Consider the following 12,998-nt stretch of genomic DNA (forward strand, 5'->3'; position numbering starts at 1 on the left):
GTTCGTTCCCCCCCCCCCCCGACCCACTCCCCCCAGTGTATATACCGGGTATGACGTCACATGGTATGGAATAGCCCTTTGGCCAGTTTGGGTCAGCTGCCCTGGCTGTGTCCCCTCCCAACTTCTTACGCCCCTCCAGCCTTCTTGCTGGCTGGGCATGAGGAGCTGAAAAATCCTTGACTTGGTCTAAACACTACTTAGCAACAACTGAAAACATCAGTGTGTTATCAACATTCTTCTCATACTGAACCCAAAAAAACCGCTATACCAGCTACTAGGAAGACGATTAACTCTATTCCAGCTGAAACCAGGACACACATACAGCCTTTAAAAAAAAAAAAAGACGACTTCTTGACTCTCCAGAAAGCGCTACCTGCACAGTATGGAGATGCAGGAGATTGGTGTTGATGTTTCAGTCAAAGGTGCCAGGTTTTACCTGCTCAACACGTGGCCTCCTAAAGAAAGCAGGGGGATTGAGCTGCATCGCCAGTGTTGGGCGAGAAGATGCAGAGCCCAGTCCTGGACTGAGGAAGCAAGCCCGCTGGTGAAGTGAGTGTGTAGTGGCTTTCACTGCGAGAGGTGTTGCTGGCAGTTCCTGGATGGCTGCCCAGGGTGGTTCGTGTTGTGTGAATGGTAGTGAAGCAAGAGGCTGCAGTCTCGTGGCAGCATCTCCTGGCTGCTGGTTCTCTGCCTTTGTGCTGCTTTCTGCATCCTAAACATTTCATTTTCTTGCTGCTGGGAACACAGCAGGAATGTTTTGAGTTGCAGATGGTGGTTTAAAGCTGACCCTTCTGTTTCCGGGTTATTCTAGGTGACTCAGAACACATCATCTTCTCACTAAGAAAATTAATGATTTCCAGGTAAGACCTTGTACTTCATTCTGGGACTCGGGCAAATCTGCCTGCTTTGCTCCAGGGGTAGCATTTCGCTTGTGTAATTTCTTGTGCCTGTAGATTAGCCAGGCTGCTCCAGGCACGCTCGTTATGCAAATGATCCCCTTCACAGTTGCTGTAGGTTTTCAGAACAATACTGTTACGTGAGACGATTTGTCAGAAATTCTTTTTCTGAGGTCTGAAAACTGGCTTACTTCAGCAAAATCGAAATCAGCCACTTCAGAGAGTTATTACTGACTGTCCCCGTGGGGAGCATTGAAACAGGATGTGGAAATGTGTAGATGAGCTGAGCTGCTCCCCAGCTGTCTTCTAGGACGTGCTGTGGACCCGTGGAAGGGAAGATAAAGCAGTCGTGTCTGTTGTCAGTTTGGAAAAACAAGGCTGCTCCCCTGGGTTTCTGCTCCAGATACAAGCGTTGATATGTTGGATGTTTTTCTGTCTCTCTTTTCAGCTAGCCTCTACGCTGAAACATAAAATGTCATTTTTCTTACTAAAAATGACCCTTTAAAAACTAGTTTCTATGTAAAAGCAGTATATTGTGCTAAAAAAAATAAAAAAGAATCGGAAGCATTGCGTGAGAATAGAAGTTGTGTGCCCACTGTCCCGGAGCTGGGACTCGGTTTCTTTCTTGCTATTTTTTTCTGTCCCGGCCACTTCAAAACCATTAGTTGTGCACCTGCTGTGCTGGCGTGACCGGATCCTGCACCTGAGTCTGTGTGTTCCTCTCTTCCAGAATGCTGCAACTGGCCTTTTGTTGTCCAACAAAGAAGAGTTTGCAATGGCACCAGTGGAAATCGGTTATCCAAGCATATTGCTTGCTAATACTATTGCCAAAATGACTGCTATACGAGGAATGTATTTGCATTTATTTGCAAAGGCCAAACGTTTTACGCATCGTCGTCCGCCTTTTCCCGACGAAGGATCTGTGGAAACCGCAGCCGGCGTGGGGAGGAGATCGTGTATGCTGTGGCCGTGGGACTCGTTAAATCGCGTTTAAATGTCTCGTAACGCTGTTCTCTAATCCGCGGGTCAGCAATAGGTGTCCTGACCTTGTAGAGCCTTTGTCGTGCGAGTGACACCCTCCCCCCGCCCCCCCCAGCCCTTCCCTGTGACTTACAGAGGCTATTGCAGAGTTAATATATGAGCCCACCTCCCCCCCGCCCCCGGCCTCCTATCCTTTGTTGCACACCATTAAAATGTTGTTTTAATAGCGCAGGCTCTGCTCTCCCTTCTCTGCTCCCGGGGGGGGCCCGGCCTCAGGCCTCCCCCCCCCAGTGCAGGCCGCGGGGCGCCTGGGGCCGGGCCGCCAAACCATAGAGGAGCTGCTGTGCGTGAGGCCCTAGCGGGGCCGCTCCTTCCAGCAGCTCCACGGTTGTGGGCGTGGCTCAAGCGGCGCCTGGAGTGCGTTACCGGAAGGAGACGATTTAGTTCCGGGTGGCCGCGGCGTACTGGGATCGGCGGGGGGAGCGGGGCCGGGCTGGGCCGCGGTCCCCGTGTGTGGGCCGGGGGGTGCCCGCGGAGCGCCATGTCGATGTCGCACCTGTACGGTACGGACGGGGAAGATGGCGTGGAGATGGAGAACTTCGAGGTGTCGGACTGGGACCTGCAGAACGAGTTCAACCCCCACCGGCAGCGCCACCGGCAGAGCAAGGAGGAGGCCACCTACGGCGTGTGGGCCGAGCGCGACTCGGACGAGGAGCGGCCCAGCTTCGGCGGCAAGCGGTACGGGCCGGGGACGGAGGGAAGGGGCCCCCGGGCCGAGCCGGGCCGTCTCGGCCAGGCCCCGGTTGTGCCGCACTTGGCGGGCGTGGGGAGCCGGGTGGGCAGGGCTCGGGTGGCTGCCCCTTCTGGTGGAGGTTTTCAGGTTGTAAACGCCTTCCCGAAGAGCCCAGCCTGGGAGAGGGGCTGCCCTCGGGGCGGGCTGGTCCGCTGGAACAGAATTGGCTCACAGGTCTGGGTTTGGTGTAGCTCCAGGGATTACTCGGCCCCCGTGAACTTCATCAGCGCCGGGCTGAAAAAGTCAGCAGCTGAGGATGCGTCGGAAGAAGACTCCGATGAAGATGAAAAGCCTGTTAAGCAGGAGGAAATCCCTAAAGAGTTTGTGCCGAAGAAGTTAAAAACAGTGAGTTATCCAGGAAGTTTTCAATTCTGCATCATGTATTTATGAAACCTAGGCTGTAGTCAAAGGTGCAGAAACAATATAGAGCGATAAAGAAAGGGAGAAATAATTAAACCCAGAGAACCACACGCGGTGGCCTGCAGTTAAGGGAAGTGTTTTCTCTGTCATCTGTAGCCATTCTGAGGTATAGTTGTGTGTCCTTGGGAACATGAGTCATTTTGGGCCTTTTTGTCTTCCATAATATTCCCTTTGGTCAGTTGAGGTTAAAATAAAAGAATGTCTGTGCTTTGCTGCCTTTCAAAGATTTTTTTTTTTTTTTTTAAATCTTGCAGAATAGTATGATGAATCTAGGCATGTTATTGATTAAAAATCAAACCCTTATTTTCAGTTACCAAACACAGAAAGAATCAGGAAGCAGCTTCAGCTAAAGTCAGTGGTGGAGCCTAGTAACTGCCAGGTTGTCACTCTAAGCTTGTCAGGACTTTCCTTTTCCATCTAAGGAATTTCAGGAAACTCCTTAGATGTCAGGCAGCTTACTTGGATGTACAAGTCATGACATAGTGAGCTGTGCAGTGTGATGACAGCTGAATCACTTCTGGGAAGAAACTTCCTTTTGAGTGAAATTACAGAAAGCTTGATTATTATGATGCCTTAAGGTCATGTGGGGTTTTTTTGTTTGTTTATTTGTTTTAACAGGGTGGTAATTTCAAGCCTAGTCAGAAAGGCTTTGTAGGGGGGACAAAATCTTTTGTGGATTTTGGCAGCTGGGAGAGACACACTAAGGGAATTGGGCAGAAGCTTCTCCAGAAGATGGGTTACGTCCCCGGAAGAGGTCTCGGGAAGAATGCTCAAGGTACTGTGATTGTGTGTCTGGTTGTTTATTGTTAACTAGTAATTTGGAGAAGAGATTGGATTCTTTGAAGAACTGCCATTTCCAGGTAGCTTACAAATTCATTCTTGTTTTCTTGCATCTCTTGCAAGTGATCTGGGTCCTCATGATAAGATTCAATTGCACTTAAACTACCGTAGGCCAATTTTATGTTCTTTTTATTTTGCAAGAGAAAAAGAGAAAGAAAAAAGGGAGATAAATTCCAAAGGCAGTCAGCCCATAGAAAAGGAGATGTTATTTTATGTGACAGAATAAAAAAAAGCGGTGAAATGCAGATGTGAATAATACTCTGCTTTGGTTTTTTTGGTGTGTGCTGGAATTAAGTGATTTTTATAGCCACTAAAATTAGTGAAGTGGTAGAAGATACCATAGTAATAGAGGAAGAATACGAGGCTGGATGTTTGTGCTGATTTGATAACTTAGGGCACTGTAAGAAAAACACTCACTGTTCTCTCTCAGTAAATAAACTGTTCTTTCTGATCTAACTATTGCTCTCTTAGGTATTATCAATCCAATTGAGGCAAAACAGAGAAAAGGCAAAGGAGCTGTGGGGGCATACGGCTCTGAAAGAACCAGCCAGTCTTTGCAAGACTTCCCTGTTGTGGACTCGGAAGAAGAAGCTGAAGAGGTATTTGTATAATTCTTGGTATGTCTGTTTCCCCGTTGTGTTGTATGTACAGAATTCAGTTCTGGTATCAGCTTCTGTGTTTGGGCTCATTTTAGATAAGAAGCTAAAGACATAGCATGTGAATTTCATTTAGACACATTTTTCTTGTCACCGTAATGTTCTTTTTGTTGTTTCTGGTTCACTTGTTCCAGTAGTCTTGCTAGAACCCCACCTTCAAAGAGTCACCCCGGGCAAATAATCTTTGTCTTTTGTTTACATTAAAAAAAAGACTAGAAATGTACTGCTAGCATTGTGAATAGGGTGGTTGACTGGACCACAGCATCTGAGCCAGTTTGTCACTAAGCTTTACCACTTTCCCAGTTATTTTGCTGTACAGCATTCTTCCTTGATCTGATGGTTATTTTCCTGTAGAAAATGGAGGCAAATTTGGGGGCATGACAAACAGCAGTGACCACAATTCCTCTTTGTTGCTCTTTAGGAATTTCAAAAAGAGCTCAGTCAGTGGCGGAAGGATCCTAATGGAGGCAAGAAAAAGCCCAAATACAGCTATAAGACAGTAGAGGAACTGAAAGCCAAGGGTAGGATCAACAAGCAGCTTTCAGCCCCTCAGAAGGAGCTGTCTCAAGTCAAGGTAAGGTTGATAACCTAAGAGGTAGCATCTCTGGGAAACAGTTTGTCTGCTTTGGTATTGTGAGTGGTTTTTAGCCATTGGTAACCTTAATAACAGTTCTAAGAACTGGCTGTCTGCATCCTCATGAAAATCAAGTCCTCAAACTCATGACTGAATCATGTAATAGACTCCTGTGTCACTTAGGACATTGGATTTGTTTTTAAGCAAGTTCTTTGGCCTCAGAAAAATGCAAATTAGCTTAAAAGTGGGTGGTTTGTGTGGGGTTTTTTTTAATTGCAAGTTAAGTTTAATTGTTTCACATTTGCCGTAGATAAAACGCTCACCCACTTCTGAAAGCACAGTTGTCCTTATTGGCATTGTGCAATTAAACACATAGTTTGAACAATCTTCTACCTAAAAGGGACAGTAAGGGATTTGTCTTGTACATGCTTAATAAAATTATTCATTTAAAATTAATGTGTCTTTAAAGGAAGTGTCAAAGTACCTAAGACTTCCATGCAATAATGAATAGTATACTACTTGCATCATCGCCGCTTGTAGAATTACTCAGCGAAATGGTAAAACTCAGGTCAGAAGAGGAGACTCTTCCGGCTCTGATTCCAAATTGTTTCTTATTCATTCTAACTCTTCATGTCAGGAGTAGGCCTTTTGGATGCAATCCCCAGTCACCTCATTCAGAATAGCAGAGTGTATTGGTAGCCTCCTGGAATAATTAAGAAACGTGGAAATCTCCAGTTTTCAATTCGGAGCCAGGCATTTCCTCCTTTTTTAAACACGAGATACAGGGTTTTTTTAACGAAATATTTGTTCTTGTTTCTTGGAAGGTTATAGACATGACGGGCCGGGAGCAGAAGGTTTATTACAGCTACAGTCAAATTAGCCACAAGCACAATATCCCAGATGACAGTCCTCAGCAGCCACTGGGCAAAGACTCCAAGCCCCAGGGGTTTGCCTTGCCTGAGCTGGAGCACAACTTGCAACTTCTCATTGACATCACAGAGCAGGAGATCATCCAGAATGACCGGCAGCTGCAGTACGAGAGAGACATGGTTGTCAACCTGACCCATGAGATCCAGAAGATGTCTGAAGTTCTCTCGCATGAGGAGACGGCAATTAGCAATCTCAGCAAGGTGCTGGGGATGGTGGAAGAGTGTGAGAGACGGATGCAGCCCAGTTGTGAAAATCCCTTAACCTTGGACGAATGTGCAAAGATTTTTGAGACGCTTCAAGACAAGTACTATGAAGAGTACAGAATGTCTGATAGGGTAGACCTGGCAGTAGCAATAGTCTATCCTCTCATGAAAGATTACTTCAAGAACTGGGATCCCCTCAAGGTGTGTATTAGTTTCATTTATCTGTGGTTCTTACTTGATGGCTTATGTAGTCTTTATTATCTTGACTTCCTCCTCTACGCCCTGCCCTTTTGTCCCAAATTCCTGTCAGTCTGGAGAGAGAGAGGGAGAAAACTCTCCTTCCTCTTTCCTAGCAGGGGAGAGGAAGGTTCCAGAGAAAACTCCCACTGTTCATGGCAGAGTGAAATAAACGTGTGCAAAAAGATGGACCCACTCTCAGACATTTGCTACGACGGAAGGCTACTGTTCTGCAAAGCAGTTAACAGTTTAGGAGCTTGTAAGGTTAAAATCAACTCCTTTCATGGGTGTTGGGAAGAAAAAGTAGATGAAAGCTAAGTCTCTAGTCGTTTTTGGGTTTTTTTTTTTTTGCAAAAGCAGGAGAGGTCTGTCTTTCAAGTAGACAGCACAGATCTGACTATTCTTAATGCCATTTCGGGTGTGATAGGTAAGAGTCTGAATTCTCTCTGTACACATGAAAAAGTTCAGACTATCCTCTTCCCCCCCCCCAGAGGTATGTTAAATCCATAAAGTGGGATTTTCCTCTTGTGGGGCTTTACTAATCATGGCTTGCCTTTTGAGTGGGTGAGAAAGCTGTTTGTAGCCGAACATACCATCAGCCTGCTCTTTGTAGATACCAGCTGAAATTAATGAAAAAGGATAAAGGCCGCTTATGCCTTATCATTTCCAGGACTGTACATATGGCACAGAGATCATAGCCAAGTGGAAGAGCCTTTTGGAAAATGATCAGCTGTTATCACACAGTGGGCAAGACCTGTCAACAGATGCTTTTCACAGGTAAAGGGCAAATGTGCTTTGTGCAGCGTCTTCAAGTGCTCGTTCCTCAGGGATGGAAAAGAACAGATACAAGTGTGCTTTCCAGATGATTCTCTTGATGTGTCTGTTAAAATCCAGCTGTCAGCTATATAAAAAGAAGTAGCTTTTAAATAACAGTAACCATTTGGTTTATTTATGTCTGGGGCTATAGCTTTAAGTTTAACTTTGATTCCCCCCCCTTCCCCTCGCCAGACTGATGTGGGAAATCTGGATGCCATATGTCAGAAACATAGTGGCTCAGTGGCAACCGAGGAACTGTGGGTCGATGGTGGATTTCTTGGATAGCTGGGTAAACGTTGTTCCTGTTTGGATACTGGACAACATTCTGGATCAGCTCATCTACCCCAAGCTACAGAAGGAGGTAAGACGAGAGCGCTGTGTTAGAATGAAGCCATGCTCTGAACCAGTATTTGAATTTCAGTCAACTAGAACTTCTAAAATACCAGTTTGCTGCCTCTGCTGATGCATTTAGGCGTTAGGGGGTTGCATTATGGCTCTTTTTGCAGCTGGCAAGACTTACTGCTAATGGATGGGCTTATTTTAATCTTTTCTGTTTTACCTCAAGGTTGAAAGCTGGAATCCTTTGACAGACACAGTCCCAATCCATTCGTGGATCCACCCTTGGCTTCCTCTGATGCAGGCACGATTAGAGCCGCTATATTCTCCCATCCGAAATAAGCTGGCAAATGCACTGCAGAAGTGGCATCCCAGTGACTCCTCTGCCAAACTTATCCTTCAGCCCTGGAAAGATGTGTTCACACCTGGGTCATGGGAGGCTTTCATGGTCAAAAACATTGTGCCTAAACTAGGTGAGATGAAACAGTGCTGAATTTCTGGAATCTGCTTGTTGCCACCTTCCCCCTTGCACCTAGAAAAGATAGGTGTTAACATGGTTACCAGTGTTACTTCAAAGAATATTATTAGTAAGTTTAGACCAAGCTTGCATCTTCTTTTCTGCTACTAGTACCATGCCTTTTTTTCAGATGTTTTAGAAAATGTGGGGGAGTGCTCTGAGTATTCTCAGTGTTTTCTGTCTTATTTTTCTAAATCATCTGATTCCTCTGTTCTTCAGCTGACAGGAATATCTGGTAGTTGTCAGATAGTACCAAGCTATAAAATGTCTCTCTGTTACTCCTGTATTCTTTGGTCTATGCTAATGCTTTCAGTATGAGATTTTGTAATTCACCCTTCAACCATGCAAACTGGCTAAAAGGCTCTGTAGTCTAAAAAACAGTTGAACGTTTTAAGTTTCAGTTCTGGCAGCAAATTGTAATCACTGGAAATGGAAGCACACTGTTTTGGTGGCGGGGATCAGCCAAACAGTTTAAAGATCATGAATGTCCCTCAGGCTAACATGCAGAACAGGTGCTCCTCAAATCAGGTGTGTTGCTGGTGAAATAGGTCAGGGCACTGGTAAAACTGTGAGTCAAGTTCTTTTCTAATTCTTCTCCCCCTTTTCCCAGGGATGTGTTTGAATGAACTCATCATAAACCCTCACCAGCAGCACATGGATGCCTTCTACTGGGTGATTGACTGGGAGGGGATGATTTCCGTCTCCAGTCTTGTTGGGCTGCTGGAGAAACACTTCTTCCCAAAGTGGCTGCAGGTGAGAAACTGTCAAGGCTGAGTAAACAGGCTTGATTCACCGTGAAGTGTTTTAGTGACTCCTACCTAGTAATTGCTGCCCCAGTGCTGAAATGGTTTAACTACCAAACGGGGTGATTGCCTCTCATAGCTCCATACACATCAGAACAGACTGTTTCCTAAGACTGTCACAGTCCTTTCTTTTACTGAAAGCTCAGTAATAAACTAAGTGGTAATAAGGACTCTCCTCTGTAAATGTACCTGTCCTTCTGCATTTGATCTGTCATGTTGTTTTGCAGGTGCTGTGCTCTTGGCTTAGTAACAGCCCCAATTACGAAGAGATTACGAAGTGGTACTTGGGTTGGAAGTCCATGTTCTCAGACCAAGTGTTAGCACATCCATCGATCAAAGACAAATTTAATGAAGCTCTTGATATCATGAACCGGGCTGTCTCTTCCAGTGTTGGTAGGTGGCTTCTGGTGATGGATCTGTTTACTGTGATGGCAGTACAGCAATGTTTGGTTCTTGTGAGTCTGTATTTAGGCATGGCCCTGCTAATCAGCATTGTAGCAGCTCCCATGAGCAGTGAAATTCAACGTGTGTTTTACCTTGCTGTGTCCGTAAATAATGCCTGTAAGGGGCTACTTAATAATTGTCTGCGCTTCACTGAAGCAGAAACAGGTTTTTGGTGACTGGCTGCCTGTGCCATTAAGCAACTGATTCTCTTTCAGCCTTGCCTGATTATAGTGTATTTTATGTCAGTCGCTGAGAGACCATCACTTAAAGATACTGACTTCCGAAGCTGTAATTTGTTGGGTTTTTTTTCTTCATGGCGAGATACTGGTTCTTCTCCTTGCTTTAGAGCAGTGCCCTTTCCACATGCCTCTCCCTGTCACCTAAAAGACTTTGTTAAGAATTTGCTGGGAATTAAACTCTATAAAAGAGAAGGCAGTGCCTGAGACTTGCCCTGTCCTCCAAGACCAAGAACTCCTTTCCTGCGTTCCTCTTGCCTGCTTATTGTACTGTACGATGGAGAATCTGCATCAGAAACATGGAGGATTCCTTGAGGCCCATTTTAAGTGTTAGGTTTATTTCTGTGGTAAAATGATACAACTACAGGCAAGCGTTGCAGAAAGAGGAATTCACCTATTGAGAAATTTCTGGCGTGATAGTCATGCAGCCAAAAAGTGAACTGGGGACTGATAGTGAAAGTGCTCCTGATGCAATGCTGCTTCCTGCAGTACAGTGCTGCTCCGTCCTCAGCCCAGTTTTGCAATAGCCACTGTTTGTAACCCAGCAGTGGCAAACGGAGAACACAGGCTAGGTTTTGGATTTCAGGAGTGGGGTTTTTTTTGTTGTTCACATTTTCCCTTTGCCAGTAGCAGTGCAGCATCTTCCTCTCCTGTGCATGCTCAGGTACAATTTGGGATTGTGTCAAATCCTGTTGCTTCTGCTGCAATTCTCAAATTCACCTAGCTAGTCTACGTTGTATTAGCATTAACAGCATAAAACTTAATCAATTAGAATGTGTAAAGGAGGATTCAGAACATTACAGATTGACTTTACTGTGTGTGTCCTGGACTGGAGTTTACCCATAGACCTTCCACCAGAAAGGGACTGGGACCTTGTTTTCACATCTTTTGTCTCTCCAAACAGGTGGGTACATGCAGCCAGGCGCTCGAGAGAACATTGCCTACCTTACTCACACCGAGCGGAGGAAAGACTTTCAGTACGAAGCCATGCAGGAGCGTCGGGAGGCTGAAAACATGGCCCAGCGTGGCATCGGCATGGCTGCCAGCTCTGTGCCAATGAACTTCAAGGACCTAATTCAGACAAAAGCAGAGGAGCACAACATTGTTTTCATGCCTGTGATTGGAAAGCGGCACGAAGGGAAACAGCTGTATACATTTGGACGGATTGTCATTTACATTGACAGAGGTGTTGTGTTTGTACAAGGAGAAAAGACATGGGTGCCAACCTCTCTCCAGAGTCTCATTGACATGGCCAAGTGAGTCCTCTGCTTTGAACTGTGAAGACCGTTTTGCTAATATTTTTAGTGTAACTGTTTTAGAATAAAGAAGTTACAGATTTGTAAATAGAGTGAAACTTCAGCTGTATGCTGGGATTTTTTTCTTGGAAGAGCTGTTCAGGCAGTGTCAAGAGATGAAATGACACGTGGAAGTCGGCACTAAGGGAGGAACAAGCAGTTTGGATGCTTGTGCAATTGCTGCCTGTGACAGCAGTTTATCAGCAGGTTAAAAGGGACCACAGGAGGTGATTCTCTGCTCCAACAGATGAGCAAGGGCTGGTCTAGCCAAGTCCTGAAGGTCTCCAGGGACAGAGATGTCACAGCTTCTCCTTGCCTGCTGCTCTGCTCTGGCAGTGAAAGTTACTGTCCTGAGAGTGTCCCTAATGCAGCAGGCTCCTCTCTACTATGTACAGCTGGGACTTGTCCCACCCCTCTTGGGGTGTGCCAGTGGCTCCTTCAGCCCAGTCCCTGCCTGCCTCCTCTGCCCTGTCAACGCAGAGCTGGAAGGGAGCTGGTTTTTTTCCAGCAAATTCACAGGTGTGCTGTGGGACCGCAGCAGTTCAGGGCACAGAGGTGAGGGAGGGAAACGGAGGCTTTTTTTCCCCTAGAGGGAGATGACCTGATTCTTAACAGAAGAACAGACAAAGAGCTGCTTTCAGTGGCACTGGACAGCTGAAGGCCACTGCCTCTAAGAAAGCTTTTATAAGCCTGCATTTGGAACCAGACACCAATACCTTCAACTACAAACCCCTCTGAAGTAATTCCCCCTTCCCGATACTTCAAAGTGTACACAGTACACGCAAAGGCTTTGAATTGTTCCTGAAAGGGAAGAGGATCAAGAGAACAATCATTATGCAGTACGGCTGCTTTAAAAGGCAGGTTTTAGTTAAACTTGTTCGCTGTAGTTGAGTGAGTATAAGTCAAAGCACAGCTTTACCTTTTATTAAATAATTAAGATACAAAAATATCCCATCATGCTCAAGTGTTCAGGTGTTGCCACTTTTGGTGGAGCACAATGACACTGTCGGTGCTTCAGCTACATCTTGGCTGTGCAGAAGCTGCTGGGGGAAGAGAGGCAGCCCCGAGCCCCCCCCCCCAGCTGCCGCTGAGAGTGGTCAGGACTCGGCGGCAACGGAACTGCACCCATCAGCTCTGTCGTCCTTTCTGATGATCTCCAAGTCGTCGCAGTCTTGGTACCTTGGCTCCTCCACAAAGTCCCAGACCTCAGGGGAGAGTTCCTTCAGCTTATGCAAGGGAAACCAGTGGACGGAGGTGTCATTAAAGGTGTCGAGGTAGCGAGGGTGAGCGGGGAGCGCCACCTCCTCTGTCCCTTTCAAGACCTTAAGAGCATTTGGGGAAAAAGTTACTGTATGACGCAGAAGAATTCTTCTGCAAAGTTCAGTTCAGGGTCAGTGAAGATGAGGATGGTGTTACATTAAGGCAAACCCCTGTGTGCAGTGTGTTCTGCAGATAATGTAGAATGATCCTAAAGTGATTAATTTTTATATTGTAGTGGCCAGGAACAAAGGTTTTAAAAATAACCTTTCTCATTAGAAGGTGCTTTGTCAACACAAAACAATAATGTTAAAAAACTAGTGACTCTTACCTTTGCTATGTAAGAATAATCTCTCTCCAATATTGCTGACAATACTCTAGAATAACACAAGGTAACCAGCGTTAGATGCAGTGAACTTACACAACTTTTTTGAAGAGGGGCGGGGGACAGAAAAGGCAGGGGGTGGTTGATGACTGCCACTTGAAAATGAGCAAAACACTGTCCGAAGCAATAGAAAAAAAGGAGTAAAGGAAGCAAGGAGAGGAAAACGCTGTTGGAGGCACCAGACCCCTTCCCTGGCTGGCCTGCACCCACCTTTCCTCCATTCCTTTAAAGCTGTTCCCAATGATGACCATTTTGGACAGAGCCCGTTCAGACCAGTTCCTCCACAGCAGGTTGTTGTACAAGGCTTTCCCACAGTGCACCATGTAAAACAGCGTGGCCGATCCCTCAATGCCGTGTTTCCCCTCCTGCGTGTAAACCA

The 12,998-nt window shown here is 46.0% G+C and overlaps 3 protein-coding genes across 3 annotated transcripts in view; 2 read left to right on the top strand and 1 right to left on the bottom strand.

The window, feature by feature from the left end:
- Positions 1–893, top strand: part of TPST2 (tyrosylprotein sulfotransferase 2) — an 8,909-nt gene extending 8,016 nt beyond the window's left edge. The window contains exon 5 of the mRNA XM_010582044.1: positions 812–893. Coding sequence (XP_010580346.1) covers positions 812–841 — 30 coding nt within the window. The 3' untranslated portion in view covers positions 842–893. The remainder of the gene's footprint in view (positions 1–811) is intronic.
- A 1,448-nt stretch (positions 894–2,341) lies between these two features.
- On the top strand, positions 2,342–11,857 carry TFIP11 (tuftelin interacting protein 11). The gene is made up of 12 exons (XM_010582046.1): positions 2,342–2,615; positions 2,862–3,015; positions 3,709–3,865; positions 4,402–4,529; positions 5,008–5,160; positions 5,985–6,494; positions 7,201–7,307; positions 7,539–7,707; positions 7,912–8,155; positions 8,810–8,952; positions 9,230–9,395; positions 10,587–11,857. Exons 1-12 carry the CDS (start codon positions 2,419–2,421, stop codon positions 10,940–10,942), a joined length of 2,484 nt encoding a protein of 827 aa, XP_010580348.1. The 5' UTR covers positions 2,342–2,418; the 3' UTR covers positions 10,943–11,857.
- SRRD (SRR1 domain containing) lies at positions 10,686–12,996 on the bottom strand (the record flags this gene model as incomplete). Its single annotated transcript, XM_010582260.1, has 4 exons — positions 10,686–10,753; positions 11,897–12,299; positions 12,566–12,611; positions 12,830–12,996. Coding segments are annotated over 3 exons (438 nt in total), but the record flags the coding sequence as incomplete, so codon positions are not given.
- Between the last annotated feature and the right edge of the window lie 2 nt (positions 12,997–12,998).

This window comes from Haliaeetus leucocephalus, unplaced genomic scaffold, assembly GCF_000737465.1.
Source record: "Haliaeetus leucocephalus isolate CR32 unplaced genomic scaffold, Haliaeetus_leucocephalus-4.0 Scaffold840, whole genome shotgun sequence".
NCBI lineage: Eukaryota > Metazoa > Chordata > Aves > Accipitriformes > Accipitridae > Haliaeetus > Haliaeetus leucocephalus.